Source organism: Falco naumanni, chromosome 1 (genome assembly GCF_017639655.2).
Source record: "Falco naumanni isolate bFalNau1 chromosome 1, bFalNau1.pat, whole genome shotgun sequence".
Classification (NCBI taxonomy): domain Eukaryota; kingdom Metazoa; phylum Chordata; class Aves; order Falconiformes; family Falconidae; genus Falco; species Falco naumanni.
This window is the reverse complement of record NC_054054.1, coordinates 44,276,421-44,299,186: the sequence shown is the minus strand read 5'-3', so window position 1 is coordinate 44,299,186 and position 22,766 is coordinate 44,276,421. Positions and strand designations below refer to the sequence as shown.

Here is a 22,766-nt window from a genome sequence, read left to right as displayed (position 1 = left end):
GGCATCTGTACAACTGGTGCACAGGAAAAGCAGTAAGAAAACTGAGGATTAAATACAGGTGTTCTCGCTTTGAAACCCTCAAGCTAATATTCATTGTTGCTGCGTGTCCAAACACTGACAAGCCAGCCTGCTCCAAGCACGTAAAATGCAACTGTGAACTTCAGTCATGACGTATCAATCGTGTCACATGCTGTAAGCTGAGTGTCTGGCATGGCTTTCCTTTTTTCTACCTGCATTTGAAAACAGTTCTTTTTGCAGGGCCTGCAACCTAGATCTGGCCAAATTGTTCTGGTGCGCAACTGTAAAATTATTAAGATATAAACTGATTTGAACTAAACAGTCTAAAGCGGTAAGGGAAAAAGCAAAGCAATTTTGGTAGTTGGAAAGATAATGACCATGACAGAGAATTTTTAATACTTTAAATACTTTAAAATCACTTTCATCACATGAAGACACGAAGCTAGGTGTTTTAAACCCACTATCAGGCTGGCCATCTCACCTAAGACAGGACTTCCAGATTGACACTCCACAACAGGCTGTGGCGGGTCTTCATGAATGTTTTCATCCCTGAAAGCAGGGAACTCAATCTCCCTCAGGACACCAACGGTCCCTGGGCACAGGCGTGAATCCTGCTGTGAGCTTTGGTCTCCCCCAGCCCTTGGACTAGGATGACCAAGCCGCCACTGCTCTACCTGGGGACTGATCTTCCTCCTTCCATTGTCAACGTGAGCAGCTTTTTTCAGCCTCAAGCCTTACACCAAACATGTTGTAAGCATCACCGAGTCAAGAGTTTTCCTCCACATACAATAACTTCCTAGAAAGTCCACAGTTATTAATATGCTGCTATAATTTGTTGGTTAGAGCTTACACAAGCTCTCCGACAAAGGGGCCACCTAAGCGATAGCACAGCACACTAATGACCACCTCTGGTTCACCCAAGTCTTATTTACGTTATAGATCTTACCTTCATCATCTCTTTGGACAACTCTCTCATCGTTGCTTGGATTTCAGGGATTTTTACTAGATTTTGCATAGCTTTCATGACTTCTGTGCTCTTCTGCAATGAACCCGCTACTCTTAGGACAGCTGTGAAGGAGAGGTATAGAAAACCTTGAACAGTCCCTGCACCACCGTAAGTGGAGAAATTACATGCTCCCTACATGGACAAAAACTTGTTTATGTTTAGGCAATTTAAAAAGGAAATGGGTATTCCGCTCCTTCATTCCTGTGTACCTTCCTGGAAAAGCTCAGCTTCCACCCACGTTGAAATAACTATGTTTATAGCAAAGGGAAGAGTCCTGTATGATCAGTTGGAGCAATCCAGCTGGCCTGCAGAGAGATTTCAAGCCCCTTGCACCCAGTTCATAAAAAAGATCTCCGAGGAGCTGCTGCCTCTGCCCCTCAGCAGCCAGAGGTCTGGCCGAGGGTTTCACCGGCAGAGCTCCACGCCTGCCTGCCGCCCAAACTAGGGACCTTCTGCCCAACACTGGGTAGTGGAAACTAACTCTGGCAGAAACTCTAATCCAATAGCTCTATAGCGAAAAGTAAGCTAGAAAATTAATACTGAAGCAAATAACCTGGAAATAAGTGTAGTTTAAATGGAATTTAACAATACTCTTTCCAGAGGCTATTCTCATAACATAGCTTATAAACTCTCCTCATACATGTTGTTACATCGATACCAAAATGCAGTAATTAAGGGTACTCTGAGGTTCTTAAATTCTGCCATCTAACTTTGCAGCTTCCTAATCATGGAGAACTTACCTGTTTGTATATAAAATGGTCACTCCTTAATGAAGCAAAATGAAGGCACAGCATATATTATTTTTCATTTCAATAATTTATTTAAGAGCCTTACACTTGCAATGTTAATAAACGGAAATCTTGCCTCTAGCGGTCATTTCCCCCTGATGAAGCAAGTTAATACAAACCCCAGACTGAATTCTAGATCCCTTCCTGTTGCTTGGGTAAGCGTAAGGGAACATTCTCAGTAAGAGGAAGACGCTGGTAGCAGTAATAAGGTGAAGGCTGCTCCGAATGTTCATTTCAAGGGACATCTCAAGCTGCAAGAATGGCCCTTCCTGAATGAGGCATGTGGGGAGATATACTGGACGCATACTGGACCCATCATAACTTTGGGCTTAAGATTCACATCACGACTCCAGGCTCATCACTCATCTAGTGTTAAAATCTACTAGCACCTGGCTTGGATACTAGCCTGGGGGGGAAGTACTTTGACATTTCAGTACCGTGTTAACCTCCACCAAGTCTTTCCCTCCTGTCTTTAATGCTTTCTGCTCTGCTCTTGTTACGCTGGAACACTCTAAGGTATGGAAAATACTGCAGGAAATCTATGACAACAGATTGCTGACGTGGATAAGGAATGAGGCAAATACCCTGGGTACCGGAGGAGCCCGAAGGACAAAGCAGGGTTTACAGAGAGCTAGGTATCAAGCCACAGGGCAAATCGATTCAAACCCACCACAGAAAAATGCAGTTCCCTCACTTCCATTTAGGACATAAAGTGTCCCAAGACACTCGCTAGATGAACAATAGTTTTCAAGATGAAGGGAATTCTACTGAAGGAAACAAACTTCACTATTACAGATTTTGAGAGGATCTGTAACAACAGGCTCCACAAGGACACAGGGACATTAGGCATTCATCCAAACTGTTTAGGAACACACACTGAAAGCGTGCCCCAAATCACTGTTTCAGAGCACGTGATTCTCATGTCACTGCAACCTTCAGGTGCTGAGAAGAGGTGTCAGATCATCTGCTGAGCAGCTAATCAGACAAAACACAGAGAGCCAGCGAGGCTGCAGGGAACAACGAGGGGTGGGACCGCCAGGAAGCTAACTGGGAGTGCCCCAACTACTTCACAGCTCAGGGTGGGAAACCCACCCAGACAGGGCAGCAGGGAAACGGCCTCCGGATTGAAAGGGGTTCTTGCCTACAGGGACACAGGACTCATCATGGTATGCGAGCAATATAATTAAGATAATAGAAATCACTAACAGAGGCTGAAACTAAAACAATGATTAACTCTACCTATTGAAAAAGCTCACTAGGACGTAACAAGCTTTCCGAGACAGCTGGGATATAACAATAGAGCAGTGGGGTAATGGAACATTGCAGTCAAAACCATACAGCACAGAGAACAAACCAAGTCATAAAAGAACAGGCAGTGTGCATGTTCCCCAAGGAAGTTTAGCTGAAGTTCACCAACTTGTTGACCACCAGGGGTCTCAAAATATGCTAAGACAGACCCCCAGGAGCAAAATGTGCATACGCAAGTGCCTTATGCATATATATATCATTTTGGGGAAGCAGTTGTAATATGTATTAGATTGCAGGGAAATATGATGAATACATATGTTTTGTTGCAATAAATTCAGGAATGCTGGTCAGATAGGCGCACATGATCTGAAATGCTGATCTCCATGCGCCCAGCGCTGCAATAAAGAATGCCTGCCTTCTAAACTTACAAAGTGAAGTCTAGACGGTTTTCTTTTTGTTGGTTTTTTTCGGTATGACAAGGGAAAAGAGCATGTTTGGACTCACAAAAAAATTATTATGTCTCTTTTAAGGGAATTGCAGCAACATGACCAAACATGAGAAACTTAATTATGGGATGTTTAGGAGAACGGCCAAAGGTAGAAAATGGGAGGGATTGAAGTGGACCATGGAACACACAAACCTCAGAGGCCTACAGGACCAGGTACCTGCAGCTCAGGCAGAGGCGGAGATCTGTGGCCAGTTGCTGGATAGCCAAGCATCCGAGAGCAGTGCCTGGAACAACCCATATATTGTGTGCATGTATACACATGCGTTCTACTAGTGGACCTTAGTCCTGATCAGCTGAAGAGGAAGACCAGGATTGAGCTGTCAGTGCTGTTCATCTTTGTGTGAAAGCCGTGTGTTTACACGGGTGCTGGTAAAGGCACTGCTGTGAGCATGTGTGGGTGTATGTGCCTACTGGGAATAGGTGCTCAGCCTAGCTGGATGTAGGGGCATGGAACTGCAGCAGTCTCACACCTCTGGGCCAGCTACAGGAGGAATTTCCCCGGGTCCTGAAGCTCACTGGAACGCGCTGCCTTTCACAAGAGTCAGATTGCTTCCAAATTCAAGCTCTGCCTGCATTTGACCTTGACTCTGAAAATGGAAACCCAGACCTCACTTCTAATGCTAGAGGAGTCATCGTACTTGGGCTCAGAAGTTGTTCTTACCAAGCTGGTTCTTCATCCCCATGAGAACAGAGTTCATGTGAGCTTTGGATGCATAGAGTTTGCTTACGGCCTTTCGAGAGCGGATCAGTTCCTTCGCCAAGATCACACACACATCCTTCTGACCCTTTTTGGCAGCATCCTTTATTGACCGCTTCACCTTCTCCTCTTCTCTCTGGATATCTGGGGCACAGGAAAACACAACAAACAGTGACAAGCTGCTAAGAATTTGGAAGATAAACCAGTCATTTGTTGGGGTGTATTTTCAACACAAAGAATTGTTTCTGCTTGATTTCAGATTCCCTCTGTTACTCAAAGGCCTTGTTCTAGGCTGATTTACACGTTAGCTGATTAATGCAACTAAATATGAATAGGAAAATTCTCATTACTGAACATCCAGCTCTAATTTCCTTTGCAGTTAAGAGTACTGTAAAGGTCTGTCCAGGAATATTTCTACATGAAGGTGAGCTGACTACGATGAATTCTTAAGAAGTAAAAAAGGTCCAGTAAGAACAAAGCACTCTGAGATCACTACTTGACTTACAGCTTCAGAGTAACTTCCCAACTATTAAACCAGCCTGACATAAATATATATATATAAATACATACACACACAGTTTAAGACTACTGACTTTCTGCTTACAAGATTACCTCATTCGTGTTCATCACCAGGTAACCCCACCTCACCAGGAGGGAACAAACTGTCACAAGGAGTTAAAAACTAGTAGTCTCAGAAGACAGACAAGCATTTTACTAGTAAAACACTTACCTGTCAGACTACATTCAAAGCTTAACCCGTATGTGGTTAAACTTAACCCACCCAAAGCTTAACCCACCTTCAGGTGAATTTGAGGGCTGCTGTACGCAAAATTGTCATTGTTTCTAAATGTCTGAATTGTGTTTTTCTGAAAAAAATAAATTCAGAAAGATTGCAGAAGGCTGCTCTCACAGAGACTAGAAAGTTTTAGATATACATTGTCTTTAAAAAAAAAGCATAACCACTTATATAGTGAATTTTTAAGGGCACATCCACAACTTCAAGAGTTACTTAGAACCACACATTTGTTAAATTACTGCCAAAAAAGGCCTTCATCCTTGCAGACAGACTTATTTCCTCCATCAGGCACAACTCATTGAGCCTCAACTGGATATCCAACCAAGTCTATACTTGTACTTCAGGAGTTAAGATCCTGAGTTCCTACTGCTCGTACTTCAAACACACATGCACTGGGTGTTCATTTAAACAGCACATTCACATTACAAGTTGGCTGGCTGGCACCAAAGCTATGGATTAATTTATCAGGAAAACCTAGTATGCTGGTAAATCATTAGATATAACTTAAAACAGCCTGTCCAAACTCTCCTGGCACCCAGCTTCATTCAACAGCTTTTTATAAGTGCATACTGGAGCAGGAATACTGAACTGAGACTATACTCAATCAGCACCAAATAGCTGGATCTGAAACATTGTACTCCAAATGGGAGTTCTTAAATAACACAGGTTTCTCTAGCAAATCTGATGTGACTGTTCATATGTCTGCCTTGTCAGATGATGCTGACTGTACAGCAGAAGCCAGGTACCTCAAAAAGCTCACAGAGTAAGAAATGCAGGAACAAGTGATGACATTTGTAATTCATACGATTTTAGGCAGTCCTGCAAGGAGCAGGGAGTTGGACTCAATCAATGATCCTTATAGGTCCCTTCCAACTTGAGATATTCTATGATTTCATATCAACCTCCTCCCTCTTCCATACTCAGCAATAAATTAGCCATTGATGAAATGTGGGCCTAAGAATCCACAAAAAATTATCCTAAAGTAAATAGAGAATTCATGTAGTAAGGGTTAGGCTCACCTTCCTGGAAAGGGTTGAAGGAAATAACCACAAGAACAATTATTTCTAGCAAAGGCTTTATTCAAATTTGGTTTTGTTCAAATCTTCTTGATTTATACCAGACACGTAGGCAAGAATCAGTGCCCTTTTACAAAAACAAAGGCATCAATGCACACTTTTGGCACAGGCTGACTTGGAGACTTTGACACAGCTTCTCATGTGGGAGTTAATGAGCCCTGTACTCAAGATGAGTCATTCTCTCAATATCATTCAATGGCATTTTTATCCTAAAGTACTGGCAGAAATATGTAGGCTCATAATCAGAAAAACACACTCCTTGCTGCTTCCCCACTATCATCTGCAGAAATGTCACAAGCTCAAAGACATTTCTATGTCAGGCACAGGAGTGAGCTGAGCCCCAGCACATCAGAACAGGTAAGAAACAGCTGAAGTAGTACAGCAGAAAATAGAAAGCGCCAGGAGTACTCCAGCAGGACTCAGGAACTACAACATCCACTTTGTCAAGCTAAAAACAACCACAAGTATTGTGTTACTACATCCAAACTAGCGTAGGGTGGCCCCGTACTCAAGTGAATGCTTTCCCAGATGAAGGGCTGAATATGAGATTAGTGGCATAACTATGCAAGAGCAGCCAACTCCGTCTCTGAAGGTCAATGCCAGCTATATGCTCTCATGAGCCAAAGTCACTACACCAATCCCTCTGCAGCACTACCATGCACAACAGAGGCACAAACCAGTCCTGCGAAGCACCTGCGAATGTAACTTGTGAACTCTGTAAAGCACAAAGTCACTGTATAACTCCAACTACATTAACTTGAAAATTTCATTTCTGAAGTCACAAGGATACCTTTCATTTCTTCAAACCTTCCAAGCCCTCAAAAGCAACCTACACCAAACAGAAACCACTACAGCAGCAAGAGTCCAACGACAGATGGTTTGAAACAGCATGTTGCTATATCAGTAACTGCGCTGACTGGACGATCCAAGTGTTTGTGTGATCCAAGCCCACTCAGTTCATCCCAGGTGGATCCGAGCATTGCCGTATCAAAACAAATCTACCACTGCCTCCCCCAGGGAAACTAAGACAGGTCTCAGCTCAGCATCCTTACTCAAAGATTGCAGCAATTTCCTGCGTAATTCTCAACTGAAATAATAAACCACGGCAGAATCCAACTACAGGGGGTGATTTTTGAGAAAAACCTTAGTGGCACATGGCTATCATCTTTCAGCAGCAGCCTGCCAGCCCAGTAAGTGTCCAGCACAACCACATACTTCCACAGCTGACACTTGGCAAGATGTGAAATCTTAGCACAATATGGGCATTACAAAGATACCCTGTACTTTAACAGGAATTGTCAGAATAGCAGATGGCTGGTGGTTAGTCTAAGCTCGCACAAGCTGAACTGTATCTTTGAATGTAACACTCTGAAATACATATACAGACATGTTTAGAGCTGTTACAATAATTAGATTTACATCCACATCAAAATATTAGACTACCACAGAACCCAAAGTCTATATAGGCCATTAGAAGTATTAGGGCACAAATAAAGTTGAAAGAAAACCAAACTTTCAAGAAACCATTGACAGCAAACACATGGGTAGTTTCCTCCCATGGAGATGTGACCTCTAAAACAAGCTTTGCTAACAAGACCAGCCATGTTTCAGTTGCCCTGTGCCTGATACAGCCACAGAAAGTGCCTTGGAGAATGCAAAGCAATTCATCAAGTCACCAAAAAAACAAAACCAAGCATCACTGTACATCAGTTTTCCTGGAAGGGGCATAAACCCTGTTCCTCATTTTACAGATGAAGACAAAGACAGACTTTGTACTGCACAAACATCTCTCTCCAATGAACTCATATTCTCCCACTCATTGATTTGTACATCAACCCTGCCAGTTTACTCCAGAAGTTGTTGAGGATGGACAAGGGAAGGGAGAACGTATACCTTGAGGAATCACTCAAAATACTCATGTGCCTAAAAAGCAGACACTGGCACAAAATATCCTTTACCAGCACATCCAATGGACCAATCCTGCAGGCAGGGCAGAAGATGAAAAAGGGAAAATAAAAGTCTAGCCCCAAACCTATTTTTGATTCTGGGAAGAGCGTAAGAGAGAACAAAATCTGAACTAGCAGCAGTATAATAGTAAGCAACTACTCTGCTTTTCAAGACATCTTCAGAAGTGTAATGTTTGTAATTTAATAGCAAAACACCCACGGAGAAAAGTGTTTTGGTCCCCCCCTCCTTCTGTTTGTAATTTCCCTAAGCTGACAGCAAGCTACTTTTGTTCAGCATGTGCACTTCACGCCAGTGCATACCCACAGAACTTTCTACATGTGGAATTTCATACCACACCAATACTATTCATTAAATCAATATGGGTGAAATTCTGGAGAATAAGTCTAATTAATCTTATCAAAGGGGATTTAAGAGCATTGTCCTACTGGAAGCATACAATATCCAGATTCTTTAGAAAATTTTATTTGGAGAACTTCACAGTGACATCATTTTGTAACACTGACTGACTCTGGCCCCAGGATCACATTCATCTTCCTTTATTCCAGATGTGATAAGAGTATCCCAGGTTATTAGATTTCACAGCCTCCCCCAATTAAAGCAAAAAAACCCTTGAAGGCAGACAGGGAAAGGAAAAACGAAAAATGAAATGTAAGTACAAACCTCTGATCTGTCTATCAATCACTCTCATTTCTTTTCTTATCTTCAAGGACCATTCATTGACCTTAAAAAGGGAAAGCGAGAGTTACTTGAAATTCCAATTTTAAAACTACGCTTTTATACTTTCATGTAACTTAAACATTCCATATCAAAAGAAGCACTTCAAAATGCACAAGATTTAAGTTATGAGTGACATTTAAATGTTTCATTATTCAAATAATAATAACAGAAACATTGCAGAGATACAACCAATTATTGCACTCCTCTTAACATTCAAACAAGGAGTTAAAGAGGCACTCACTGCCTGGCTAACTTCCCACATCACATCGACATCACTGTGCAAAGGGGACTTGCCACAGGGGATTTCAGCATAAGATAAGAACTTTGGGACAGGACAACAGCACCAAAAGTGCTACTACCCGTTTCAGTTGGAAGGTACCCCCAGCCAACCTCCTACTCAAAGCAGGACCAAGTTCAGGTTGTTCAAGGGCCTCATCCATTGAGTTTTAATACTGTCCAAGGGCAGAGACTTTACAGCCACTCCAGACATCTGTTCCAGCATGTAATCACTCCTGTGGTGAAGACCCTTCCTCATGTTCAATTCAAAATTCTCCTCTGGCCACCTGTGGCTGTAGCGCCTTTCCTGTCACTGGGCACACCTGAAAAGCAACAGGCTCTTCTTCACTACAGCCCCATTAGAGGCAGTGAAAGGCTTTAGGCCCTTGCCCCTTCTCCAGGCTAAAATGAGCCCAGTTCCCTCAGCCTCTCCTCCTGTGTCATGGGCTCCACTCCACCACTTTGCTGGGCCCTCTGCCACACTCTCCCCAGTTTGTTGATATCCCCCTTGAACTGCGTGCTCAAACAAGGACACTGTTTTGCAGATATGGCCTCATTAATGCCAAAAGTAGCAGAGTTAATTGAACAACCACTTGCCTTAATGTGATTATTACAGCTTGTTAACGCAGCCCAGCTTGCCCCATCACTGCACACATGCACTGCTAACTCACATTTATTATCCATGGGAAGTCCAGGTCCTTTCCCACAGAGCTGCTGCCCAGCCAGCCCCAGGCTGCACACCCCTACGTGCAGGGATGGTTGCCTCACATGCACAACCTTGTGTTGCTCAATATCATGAGGTTCCTGCTGGCCCATTCCCCCTGCTTGCTCAGTGTCCCTCTACACAGCAGCTCTGCCCTCCAGCTTCCCTTACCCCACCTTTGGCAGGGTTCAAACACTGCCACCCCCTCTACAGCCTCCCTGCTGGGACTTGCCAAGGTCTCTGTTCCAGCACTCCTGACTCCTCCAGCACAGGGCGCTGAAGGATGTGGGGAGCACCACTTGCCCCACCCATCCTTCTGGGGAAAGCAGAGACATCAGACAGACTCCAGTTGACAGACATTCAACCAAGAACTGGAAGCATTCCTGGCAACTTGAGAAGCAGAAAGGGGCTGCAGAACACAAGAATCAGAAGATAATACAGAGTGAAAGCTCTGATGCTACTGTTATTATTAGCAGCACAGATTTGCACAGTACCTAAAAAAACCCTATAAGCATTAAGATGAGTTATGGTTCATGGATCCACCTGCACACCGTACATGCCAGTGCACAGGCCATTCAAGAAGTTGTTGGCTGCATGAATAGTTTCATATGAAAATCACCCTGATTTTTATGTGATTTTTTAATTCAGATGAAACGCTCCATCTACCTGAATATGTTTTATAACAAAGCTGTAAAAAGAGCGCTCTTCAGTGCACAAGTTCAGCAGAGCAAGACCATCTTAGACTTTTAATGGTCTCAAAAGCAATGCTCTCAGTCACAGTGAACAAGACCATGTTTTGACTACCGGCATCAACTGCCACCCAGGATGCCCAAGCACAAAATGTGCCGCACAAAACCCCAAGCCTGAGAGCTCTGCAAAGCTCTATGCATACATATTATGGGTGTCCAGAAGTTTTGAAGGGGTTTCAGAAAGCTCCTGCACCTTTAGGTGAAGCCTGTTTTATTACAGGAGGAAAAAACCCCAAACTGAAACAACTCTTATAGGACGGACTGAAGTCTCCCCTCTTGTTCTTCACAAAAGAGCAGAATATGTTCTGCAGACTGCTTCCTCACCCCAATAAGAAGCTAAGAAGGTCCCTCATTCGAGTATGCCTATGCTAGAGGGAGAAAAGTGAGGGGAAGAGACCAAGGTAAAACATGATTTAACTGTGGCTGGCTCACTGTCATGTCTCAAACCTAACACCTTCCAGAGATCTGCTCTACAACTTGCATTCTAGAACCAACCAACACATACTAAGGCTTCATGTACAAGCACAGTCAGCAATTGTCAAATGAACTACAGATGCTGTCTCTGTGACGCACAACAGCACAAAGACACCATTAAACCACAACTAGCTGTATGTTGTCATCAATCCCTGCTAATTCTGACAGCAGAAAACTCTTTGGTAGCTCATCCCTCAAGCTGTACCGGAATAAGCTGCTTCACACAACTGTCCTCATAAAGGCAGAGCCGCGGGCCTCTGCACTCCCTGGTCTACCCAACACTCATCACCTGTTTTGTGTATAAAAGGAGGAGGGAATTCTGCTGACTCTCATCTAGAGCGCAGCACGCTTCCAGTTACATGAGACACAGCAACCTACTAAGCAGTGAAGAAGCTGTATTGCCAATCTCACCCAGGACACCAGGGACAGGGCTACGAACCACAGAGGTAGCAATGCTGGGAATAGGAGTACTTTGTCCGACTAAGCAAAGCTAATTACTCAAAGCACAACTCCATGCTGACAAAGCTACTCTGCTCCCACTTCTGACATAAACAAGAACATCCTTCTCACAGCACTGCATCACACCGGAAAGTCAGCCAGCAAAACACCAAGCTGAAATAAACCTCGGACCACGCTAGAGGAAAATTCACTTTTTAAGCTGAACATGGCATTAAAATGTATAGTAGATTTCCAGCTTTAGACAGGCTGAAATGTATCAGCAGCTCCTCACAAGGACTGAAGATGTTTGCCCTGTATCATTCCTAAACAAATTCTCTCCCATCAACAGTAAGTATACAAACGAACCCAGGGCAAACCACTGCCACCACAAAAATCTCAACCTCCTCCCATCACCAGCAACGTCCTGTGGTGCTCAGATTGCTTTCCCTAGCCCTACCCAGGGGCAGGATCTTGTCTACAGCTGCTGGCAGACATGAGGTAAGTGGTGCTGTTTCCCCATCATCTAGTAAGCAGAAGTAACTTCTTTCTAAAGCTGCAGTTAGATACAGAAGAAAAGAGAAACCAGTAACAGTGAGAAATTTCAATATCACCGTTGCAGCATTTGAAGTCATCATGCCAGCCTGCAACCCAAAAGCATGCTCATGACAGCAAGACAACCCATGTCACTTCTCCCTATGGGTCAGACAAGCCTGTTTTCTAGTGCCTTTGTAGGCTTTTCTGAAAACAGCTCCAAGACAACCCACAGCCACGCTGTGTTACTGGAAAACATGACAAGTCTGTCAGTTACAGAAGGTGAAAGAGTGGCCATCAGATATGAAATAACAAGAAGTTATGAGTGCAGTATAACCACATCATGCGGGTTAACAGTTGCCTGATGCTTTATCCCACCATTGAGAGCAGCAGTCTCCAAATCTCAGTTCTTTCTGCATTATCTTCCAACACCACTGATGACGGGGGAAGCTATAACCAACCTGCATGGTGCCCCGACACAAGTAGAGAAGGAAGGGAAAGTACGCTATCAAAGGTACATTCCTTATCTAACACTGACCAACAGGTGATGACTATAACCTGCTCCCCTGGGACGTGGTTGCTATAAAGCAGCAGGGAATACCTGTGACATTGCAGCTCTTCTAAGCCTTCAACTTTGGAGGTACTAAAAAACGCAACAGGGAGAAAGATCACAGACACCAACGTATTTGATGCTTCCTCTCACCAAATAGCAGGTTTCTGTATTAACACAGTAGTAGTGATGTACAAAAGACAACAGTGAAAACATCAGTATCTTGATTGTTTCATTTTACTGTGACATTAGAAAACTGTGGGTAGAAGCAAGGCTTACACAGTTTGTCTGTGGACTCAAAAATAAAGCAACCCCAGGTTCCAATACTTCAGCAACTCATATTTTTAAGCCTGACTTTGCAACAGGAGCTAGAAGTCCCTAACGAAGCTGGAGACCTATAGGTTAGGGAAGGCGGCTAACACCAAGCTAAGAATCCAGAGGCTGCTGGCTCAGCCACCCCACGCCGCGGCGCCCAGAGCGCAGCCGGCGCGGCCCTGACGGCCCTGCACACCCCGCGGCGCGGGAGCGTCCCGCGGCACTCCAGGGTGGGAAGAAGCCGCTGCGTTTCGGCAGTGAGGCGGCGCGGTGCCGCGGCCCGTTCGCGGATGGAGCACCGGGGCTCCTCAGCCGCCGCCGCGGCCCAGCCCCGCGGGACGCGGCTCACCGGGGCACCCCGCCGCCCCGCATCCTCCGGCCGCGGGGCTGCGGCCGCACCGCCCCGCCTCAGCCCGAGGGCGCCAGGCGAGGCCTCCGGTGCCGCCACACCTCGCTCGGGCCGCGGCCGGCCTCTCCGCCGCTCCCGCCCGGCGCCTGGCAACGCCGCATCGCTAGGCCGCGGCCCCCGAGCCGCGACCCCCCGCCGCCTCGGGCGGAGCCGCCGCCAGCGCCTCACCAGCTCCTTGGGCGGCTTCTCGGGGGTCTTCCCGAAGAGGCCCATGGCGGCCGCCGCCTCGCGCCGCCCGGCCCTTCCGGGTTCCCGTCCCCGCCCGCCGTCAGGGGCTGGGCACCCGCACTGCGCGTGCGCGCGGCTCCACCCGCCGCCGCTGCCCGTGCGCGCCGGGCGGGGAGGGGTGGGTGGAGCCCGAGCAGCCCCGCCCCTCGCCGGCTCCCAGCGCTCGTCGGGCGGGGGCGCAGCTGGGCGTCACACGGCCCCGCCCGCGGCCCCTCAGCGCGGCCGGCGGGGACCGGCCCCGGGGGGCCGCACGGTCCTGGGCCCCGCGGCCCGTAGAGCCCGGGCACCCCCTCCGGCGGCAGGCCGGTGGCACTGCATAGCGGAGCGGCAGGGGTTTGTGCTGGGCCGTTGCAGTTACCAGAGCAGACGCCAGGGCGGGGTATGCCCCACCCGCCCGGGGCCGGTCACACAGGTTGCGGGAAGGCGCTGTGAGAGCGTTTGTAAAACCTGCTCGTGCGAGGGGACGCTCAGACGACACCTCCTGCCTCCCCCTCGCAGCCGAGGAGGACCCGCGGGAGAGCCAGGCCGCTAGCACCGGAGGTGGTGCCTGCCTCGGAGGGGCCCTGCCGCAGGGCCGGGCTCACCTCCACCCCGCCGCCACTTTCGCCCGCAAACGGCGAGTCTCCTGGCCATCACCTCCACCCGCCGCCACACGGCGGGTCACCTGGCCAAAACAATGGGACAGCTTGGAGCTACCCCGCTGGGTGCTGCGGGGCAAGCTCCAGCACGTCACACCATCTCCTTATGCCCCGCTGCACAAGTGGAGACACAGAGGGCCAGAAATAATCACCCATGCACAGGAGTGCACAAGCTTAGGAAGAAAGAGGGGGCATTAGCTTAATCTAACTCTTAATACCATACAATTATACTTACACTCATCATCCAGTTCCCAGAGGAAGAAATTTTAAATTACAGGTACAAAAATGTACAGTTCATCTTTTGTCTTCTACCAAAAAACCAATGCAGAACAAAGACAGGTCTAAATACGCTTTGGAAAGGAGAGCTCTTTTCTCTGACTGGGTACCAGCGGTGTAACAAAAGTTACTGCTGAAATTAAGACTGGCAAAGACTTTCAGAAATGATCTAAACCTGCCCTCTCTAAATAGCACAAAACACTGACTGCCCTCATTAAACCTACTGAAATAAGTAATCTCACATCAATTGTTTGACATTTTCTCTTGACAGCTGGTCTCCAGCATTCAGGCACAAGATGCCAGAGAATAGAACACTACTTCCAAGAACATCTAGCATCTCAGTTAACTCAAGACACTTTACAAGTACTAGCACAACCCAGCCCAGCAAGGCAAAACAAGCAAGCAACACAACTGCCGACCTTGTTACAGGCGCAGTCTTTGCTCTGTTCTCCAGATTTTAAACTGTCAACGCATTGGGTAAGGGCTGTCTGAGATTCTGCACTACACAGAAAACAAACCTACTTGGATGCTTCTGCTGCTACTGACATGAGCATTTAATGAAATAAATATATCCAACTGCTTTTTTTTCAGTTTCTTTCCTGCTGGGACTACCGATACACTACACCAGCTGCTGTAGATTTTGAAACAGATGCATCACCAGGAACCGGATCACAACAATTCATATAACCCAGGCTAAGGGACACAAGGGGACCGAACCTTCAGTCACAGCTATCTACTGATCATAATTATCTGCCTATATGGATGTGCCCTCTGTGGCTCTCCTGCTAATTAAACAGCAGTTTGTGTCATTCATCAAAAGAATTGGACTAGTAGTAGAGCAACTGAGGTCATTAAAACAAGCCTTCAGCTGAAACTGATGTGCATAATGGTTTGCAAATAAGGCTGAACCTGTGCACAGAAGTGGAGCTGCTTGGGCTTTGTACTTGGAGGTCAGCTGTCAGCAGCAGAGCTTCGCTCCAGAAGCACATGGTGCCCTGAGGACACAGCATTGCTTGAACTTACTGCTCACTGGCAAAATGCCGAGGTACCAGCAAAAGGCAACAGCGGACTGTGATACAGCAGCTGGCTTGTGCACTTCAGTGTATCAACTACAGCCTTATTTATATCCACAGAAGTTCACTGCCACTTCCCCTTTTGGGATGGTGAGGCATCAGTGCAGTGCAGGTTTCAAGACAGGCCTGAAACAACGTGGATTTCAGCCCCAGCTACTCATGATAAGCACATAGGCTAAGCGTCACACTGCCACACAAACTGGAAGCAGAAGTGATCTTTGCCCTCATTATGCCTCTCCGCTGCTCTGCTGTGGCTGTAATGACAGATAAAGGGCATGTACTGGCAGGCATCAACTGGAATAACAATTACTTTCTGGACCACAAGAGAGCTGGTGATACTGTGCCCCTTCTACCTCCCTGCTTCAGTACTGCAATAGGAAAAAGGAAACAGGAGAGGAAAAAATACAATTTAAAACAGCTCTTCCAATAATTACAAGAATATCCACTTGGGAGGACAGATGGTGCCTGGAGGCATGAAACATTTCTTAAGTCTTCCTAGATGTCTGCAGATGAGGGTGCTGGAGAGACAGCTGGTAAAAGAAAGTCTGTCTGATACAGCAGTTTGTAATCAACTGGAAAAACACCGCTCAAGCAGAGAAGCACCTCAATGCAGAGGAGTTAATGAAGGAAGTCGTTCCCGGTGAACCACCACCACCTTCTGCTTGGCCAGTAGCTAACACTGGAGCAATGCTGCATCACTAGGAGATGATTTATTAGTCACAAAAGTTGTGTTATATTTTTATTGTCTTCACAGATAAATCAGGCCAGCAAGACATCTGTAACCATACACACAAAATATTTATCAAAACAATTAACATTACAAATCTCCTTTTAAAATAATTTATTTCACTGAATTATTTTTAAATGGTACTGTCTTACAACATACATTATTCAACAAAGATGTGCTGAACAGACTCTAAAATAAGAAACACTTAAATTAAGCAATTGTCTCCAATTAGAATTTCAATTTCACCCACATCCTTACTTGTAAATGTTTGCTGGAATACACTTCTGTTGCAGGCTTGATTTTTGTGCTTACAAAAACAGCATCAAGTTTCCAGATGTTGAGAAGAAAAAGTTATTGTACTTATGATAAGTATGCATTCAGTTCAACATACAAGGCAACCAAATGATTCTGTTAACGTTAGCATCATGTATATTTTAGTTCACTGCACTAACATTTAAACTAAAACTTCAAACCACATAAACGTTTAAGTGACTAACATTTAAAAGGCAAGCAGTAATATCCTGAAAGCTTACAAAGGACATCAGCACACAGCTAAGATGGGGAGTCATTCGACAAAGGCTGCGGATGTGTGTATGGCTGCTTTTTTTTGTATGAAGCCCACCTGCAGACGGGGCAGCAGTGTCGCCCACCAGCCAGCCACATCACGATGCAATTCTGGTGGAACACGTGGCCGCACGGCAAGCCCATCAGCAGACAACTGTTTGTAAAATTTTCTAGACACACAACACATTCTGTACAGTGCAACATGTCGGAGGGCCAGGCTGACCAGTCCGGCTCCATGTCACCTGCGGTGCTGTATGAGCCGTAAGACCTCACTCTCCGTTCATAGGGCTCATGATGACAATATTTATTGGCACACGAACAGGTCTCAACACTGCACCGAGGCTCTCTTTCACTGCGCCTATGAAATGTGTTTAGCTCATCGTCCTCCGAGACTTCTTTTTCACTACTGAAGACCTCTTTGTTTTCACTGTCAGAGTCACTTTCACCGTCTTGAAAGGTTTCCAGTATTTCCTCATCAGAATGATCACCAAGGCATTTAAACCTCCACATTGGTAAGTTTTTTATATAGTCAGTTGGTATCAGAGGATGAAGCCAGAGATCCGGGAAAGCCAACCGCTCCAGGAACAGATCCGGGTCTTCATCCCAATCCGAGTCAAAAGGAAAGTGTTGAAAAGAAGCAATAGGGTGAAACAAGTAGCTGGTGTACCAGTCCCACAGGCTTGACAGCCACTCCAGATTATTAGCATTTACTTCATCGGTGTTGTTATTGCGTCTTCTTTTCTTCTCAAAGTAATCAATTAGTAAACCATGACCAAGGTATGTGCTGAGGAAGAGGGCTGGATGTGAAGAGTAGAACATCCAATCAGCTCTTACCCAAGAAGCCAACGCAGTTGTGTTAGAGTACCTGAAGAGTTTTAAACTGTACTCATAAAAACTGTCTAAGTATGGTAGTTGCAAAAAACCTAACACAGGGAGCCAGGAAATAATTAATAATGAATTATACGTCCCTAAAGTGCTTATAAGAACCACAAAACGCTTTATAGTAGCACCTTGTGTAATAAACAGGTCCATCCAAGCCATCAGGTTAACCAAAACTAAGCTTAAGACAAATAAATCATTCACTTCTGGTTGTAATGAGCGCAAAAAAGAATCCATGGCACGTAGCGAAATAAATTCACCAGTGTTATTTCCATACCTGTAAATCCCCTCAGGAGTCCTAAGTATGTACGATGGTGTCTTGTAGATACCAATTTCTGCCATGTAACTTCTATTGTCCCAGTTTTCGACGTTCACAAAAATAAACTCTACTCTTCCAGTAAATTTTACACTTAGTGCAGAGAAGAACGCCGGAGGCTGGTCAAGGTTGGCAAACAGGTATATTTTCACACGGTACTGGTCACTTTTGTTCCATTCTTCTTTTAAATGTTCAGAGTTGTAGATGGTTTTGATCCGAGAAGCAGCATGGGCTGTGATCCATTTGAAAATATGCTCCACTTCGATTTTGTGCCCACTGTATTCCTTAAGCATTACTTTTCCCTTGGAGGTACTGGTTTGTGGAACCGACATAATGAGGGTGGACTTCAGCCAACCCCTCCTCCTGCAGTATCTACAAAGAAAATGGCAGGTTAGATGACAAGTTTCATAACCCTGGTCCTGCAGCCCTTGAATTTCTGTTATGAGCCCAAAAATGAGACATGCTGAGCACCTGGGAACATTTATATATAGTAGTAGGAAATACAGGCAGCCAATCGTCTCTGGCAAAGTGTATTTATTCTTACAATACATCTGTAATCTATCTTACAGAAATCTTGTAGAGAGATATGTATTCATAAAACAGGAATAGCATTAATTTTCATAGGTCATTATAGTAAACAAGGCTGTATATTCATGCTTTGTAACTGGATTTTAAAAATACACAAGCTGACTCTTCGTTATAAAGCTTTAGTATTAGAAGCTATTTTTTCTTGGCCTTCCAGCTAAGATGATAACCACTACAGCGTAACTCAATGTCCCACACAGTTCCTGAGCCTGCAGGTAACCTTCCCAGTGCTTCCTTCCATCCTAGTTTTGCCAAGAAGCAGTGGGGTGAAGTTAACAAGACACCGGCCTGTTCACAGTTGCTTTAACAAAGCTGACAAGCATCCACCTCCTACTGGGGCCATTTAGGAAGGATGCAGACAGGCTAAGAGGTCTGGTGAGAGAGGTCATCACAGACCAGTGGAGGAGGAAGCAGACACGCTGCTGGATGATTTTGCGCCAAAAGCATACCCCCGCTGTCTGGCAGGCAGGGAGCTGAGAGGGGATGAACTCCAAATCCATACCTAAAAGAGGCTCTTCACGGCTAAAGACCCCAGTAACTATGAGAAGAGTCTGATGACTCAGAAGATCCATTATCTCATGCATCTCTCTCCTACCAGCATTGTTATGCCACCCAATTTAGCTAGTCCTCCTTTCAGGAAGCCTCTGGCAGGTTTCAACAATCGAAACATTACATAGCCAACAGGCAGGCAAGCTGTGTCCGAGAACCCTGCACACTGAAACAGGGGCCATCAGCCTCATTCACTAGCCACCTCATCTATACATCCTCCCTGGTTTTGATCTATCAACACGTATTTAGGCAATTACAACTGCCCACCTCAGGAATCTGAATGTAACATTTTTAGAAGGAGCCATAAGATGTTTCCTTTCTAACAAAAGTATCCTGACTACTGTAGCGTGCAGTGCTCTTCTGAATTTCAGCTACAACATGATGAAAACTATCCATGAGGGTTTACTCAACAAAACATTTCCTGTATTAGGAAAAAATGAATTAATTTTAAACATAGTATTTGATCATAACATTAATAATAGTTAGGAGCTATGCAAAGAGAAACACTGCCAAATTTAAGATGTTCAAATGCCAGTATTTTGATTATACAAGATTATTTTGCATAAGCACTGCAAAGTCTAAGAATCTGATCTTATTATTAACTTTGAAACTTACGTAAACATTTAGGACTTAAATTGTGCAAGACATGCACATCCATACATGCCACTGGACTTCTTGACAAAGTTTCCTGTCACGTGAAGCAAATGCTTCCAAAAAATGTTCAAAAAAAAATATTTTTCCAGCAGCACAAAATTATTAATAGCTTCTTTGGCTCTGCTCTTCTTCCTTGGTCAAAATCATACGCAAACAACAGTGAACCTTGCACAGCACACTATATGTTGTCAAAGGGTGTGTGCAAGTTTACCTATAAACATACACACATTTGTCAGGGAACAGGATTTGTCAGTAATCCTGAGAAGCAGGCACTGTTTGCAAGGTTCACGCTAACCTGTGTTCCTCCTTTCCAGATGGCAATTTAACAACTCTGCAACTGATCCAGTTCTCTTACATGGGCTATATATATTTGGCTTTGTCCTAAGCAAGCAGTGTTCTTGTCCCTGAATGCCTGGACTATAAGGCCAAACTCTTCTATCCATTCCCTTCCACTGCTGTATTATGCTCTACACGGTCTAATCATGTACTTCCCACATGGTGCTTTAGGAAGCTGCAGATCTGTGTTTATGCTGCTGGTGAATAATGTAATGGAGAATTCTGAACAGGCTTTAGTAGAGATAAAACCATGAATAAAGCCATGTTTTGTCACAGCTAATTTACAACACAGCAAGCCCTGCTGCCAGAACACAGCTGAGCCTGAAGATACTCTTGGGATTTAGACAATCCTTTGAGAATATACCTGGGGTCACTGGAACAGTTAAAAGTGCCAGTACGTATGCCAAATCTTGATACTTTCTTCACCATCTTCTCCCAGTGGACTTTACCCACCAGTGGGCTTCTGTCGTTTGCTATGACCTATTACCAAAAGGAAATAATAATTTAGTATCACACCAAGTTTGCTTCCTGAGTTTCCTGAGCAAGTTTCATGAAAACAGAGATCTAGTCACCCTTGATACTGTTTTCCTCTTCTCTTAGAACATAGAGTAGGTATATACAACCAGGAATCACACTAAAGGTCTTTGGAGAGTGAAGCTCCAAAGCAGAAATATAGTTTCCGCAGGAAGACGAAAGTGCATCATCATTTTAAATACCTGTTAAGATACTAAAATCAGTGGTAGTTAAGAAAAACACTGGGAAAATAACAAAACTATCATTAACCAGTTCACAGTAGGGGAGAAAGGAAGAGGATGCAGCAGGTCCCCCTTCTTCGCAGCAAAAAAAAGACCATTATTTTATTGCAGTTCTCGATGAAAAGTTACAATGTAACAAAGAAATGTTGTCTCAGAGAAAGTAAAATGAGTTGGAACCTGTGTACCTGGTACTACATCAGACTGCCAACCATAATTTCTAAGCAGTGGAAACTAGTGATTAAACCCCCAGATAATGCCTAAAAATCTTGACTCCCTCCAGCTTTGCCAGTGACTCACTTTAACTTTACGTGACTGTTCCACCAACTCCACTGTCCCATCTGCCATTTCAGGATGGTAATTCACTGTGATTTAGTCTAATTTGTTCTAACCTAGTATATTAAAGTAGTACTTCAGGTTACCTAGACATAAGCTTCTGCAGATGCAAATGACAGAGTAAGCATTCATCTTCTGACTTGGAACTGTACAGGGATGGGAAAAAAAAAAAGAAAAAAGAAAAAAGAAAAAGAAAACCCTGCCTGCCTCCAGCTGACAGGTAATTCTGAATAACATGACTGATCATGCGTTATTCCATGAGCCGTCACATTTTCTATTTTAGAAATGCATCACATGCTTCTGCAGGCTTACTGGCAACCACTTATATAATTTTAAATTAAGATTTTGAAACTTCCATTTGTTAGGTATTTGTTTACCTACCATTAAACTTCTCCCAATCATTTTCCAACTTAATGGCCTCAAATGTCAGCTTTCCTCTGGAAGTTTGGTTGTCACCATGATTAAGAGTTTATATACAGGCTGAGAGGCAGACCTGGAAAGCATGTCGGGCCTTTGAGACTCAAAAAAATCTGCCTGCTTTGTGGTAAGCAGCATCCTCTCAGACACTTAAGAGAATTCCCGAAGCAGAACATTCTACGCAGGGAAACAGAATTAAACTGAAGTTACAGATTACACCCCCATTCCACTGAGCCTAAAATGTTTACACAAAACCAGAGGTGAACGACTAGATAAACATCCTTCCAGCTATTCTCAAAACACACACATCACAAAGAAAAGCCTTTTTGATTAGCTAAATGTAACCTTCAAGCACTGAGACAACCAGCTGGGGAAATCTGCTCTATTATTGAGACTTCTTTACATCACCCAATGTAACTAAAGCAATTACTTTCGATATTTTAAACTTCTTTCATGTACTTCAACTAAAAGACACCACATTGCTAAAGACGCCTTAATGCCAGCATATCTTCAGAGCTACTTCGGCATGATAAATCCATCCAACATAGTAAGGAATCACTATGCTTTACTAGTAAGCATAGAAGTAAAACATTGATAATTGGATTACTCTTTGGTACAACTACTCAGAGATCAGTTTCTTCCAAAATTCTGTGTGCATGTTCTGCAAAAGCCTCTCACAGCTCTTAACTAGGCTAATGCGATGTGCAGGAGGACCGATCCTGCTCAACTGTTTCTTCTGCCTGATATTACAGTACTGATTTTAAGTGTCAAGAGAAGATTTGTTGTAAATAAAGTCAGTGGTGTCTTTTACTGTCATCTGGTTGTTTGTACTGGTGAATTTTTAAATAACAGTTTAATTCCCTTCCTACGAAAAAGTCTTTCCTCTTAAAAATAAATAACTGAAAAAGTTATTTATGCTGAAGGACAATGACAGAACTAGCAGTTTGTATTTTGTAAGTAGATAGAGAGAACCTTACTATGGTTTTGCACACTGAAGATTTGTAAAATTTCTTGGTCTCGTGCTTTTTTATGTCATTATGGCAAAACCCCCAAACCAAATAAACATCCCCATTGTAGCTGCTCCTTGCAGGCAACACCCACTTAGAACATTGGGAGTTCACCACACAGACGCAAGGGTTTGTATTTTGGAAAGTAGTCATCATGTCTGT

General features: G+C 44.5%; 1 protein-coding gene across 4 annotated transcripts in view; it reads right to left on the bottom strand.

The window, feature by feature from the left end:
- The window catches only part of LOC121086964 (charged multivesicular body protein 3), a 40,297-nt gene that overhangs the window by 1,810 nt on the left and 15,721 nt on the right, over positions 1-22,766 (bottom strand). The window contains exons 1-4 of one of the 4 annotated variants that reach the window (XM_040591480.1): positions 13,436-13,566; positions 8,766-8,826; positions 4,230-4,409; positions 965-1,086 (exon numbers count right to left, since the gene is read on the bottom strand). In XM_040591480.1, coding sequence (XP_040447414.1) covers positions 965-1,086; positions 4,230-4,409; positions 8,766-8,826; positions 13,436-13,480 — 408 coding nt within the window. In that variant the 5' untranslated portion in view covers positions 13,481-13,566. Of the gene's footprint in view, positions 1-964; positions 1,087-4,229; positions 4,410-8,765; positions 8,827-13,435; positions 13,567-16,208; positions 18,341-20,456; positions 20,573-22,766 lie in introns of those variants that run through there. The other 3 variants (XM_040591499.1, XM_040591470.1, XM_040591490.1) reach the window with 3 other exon arrangements.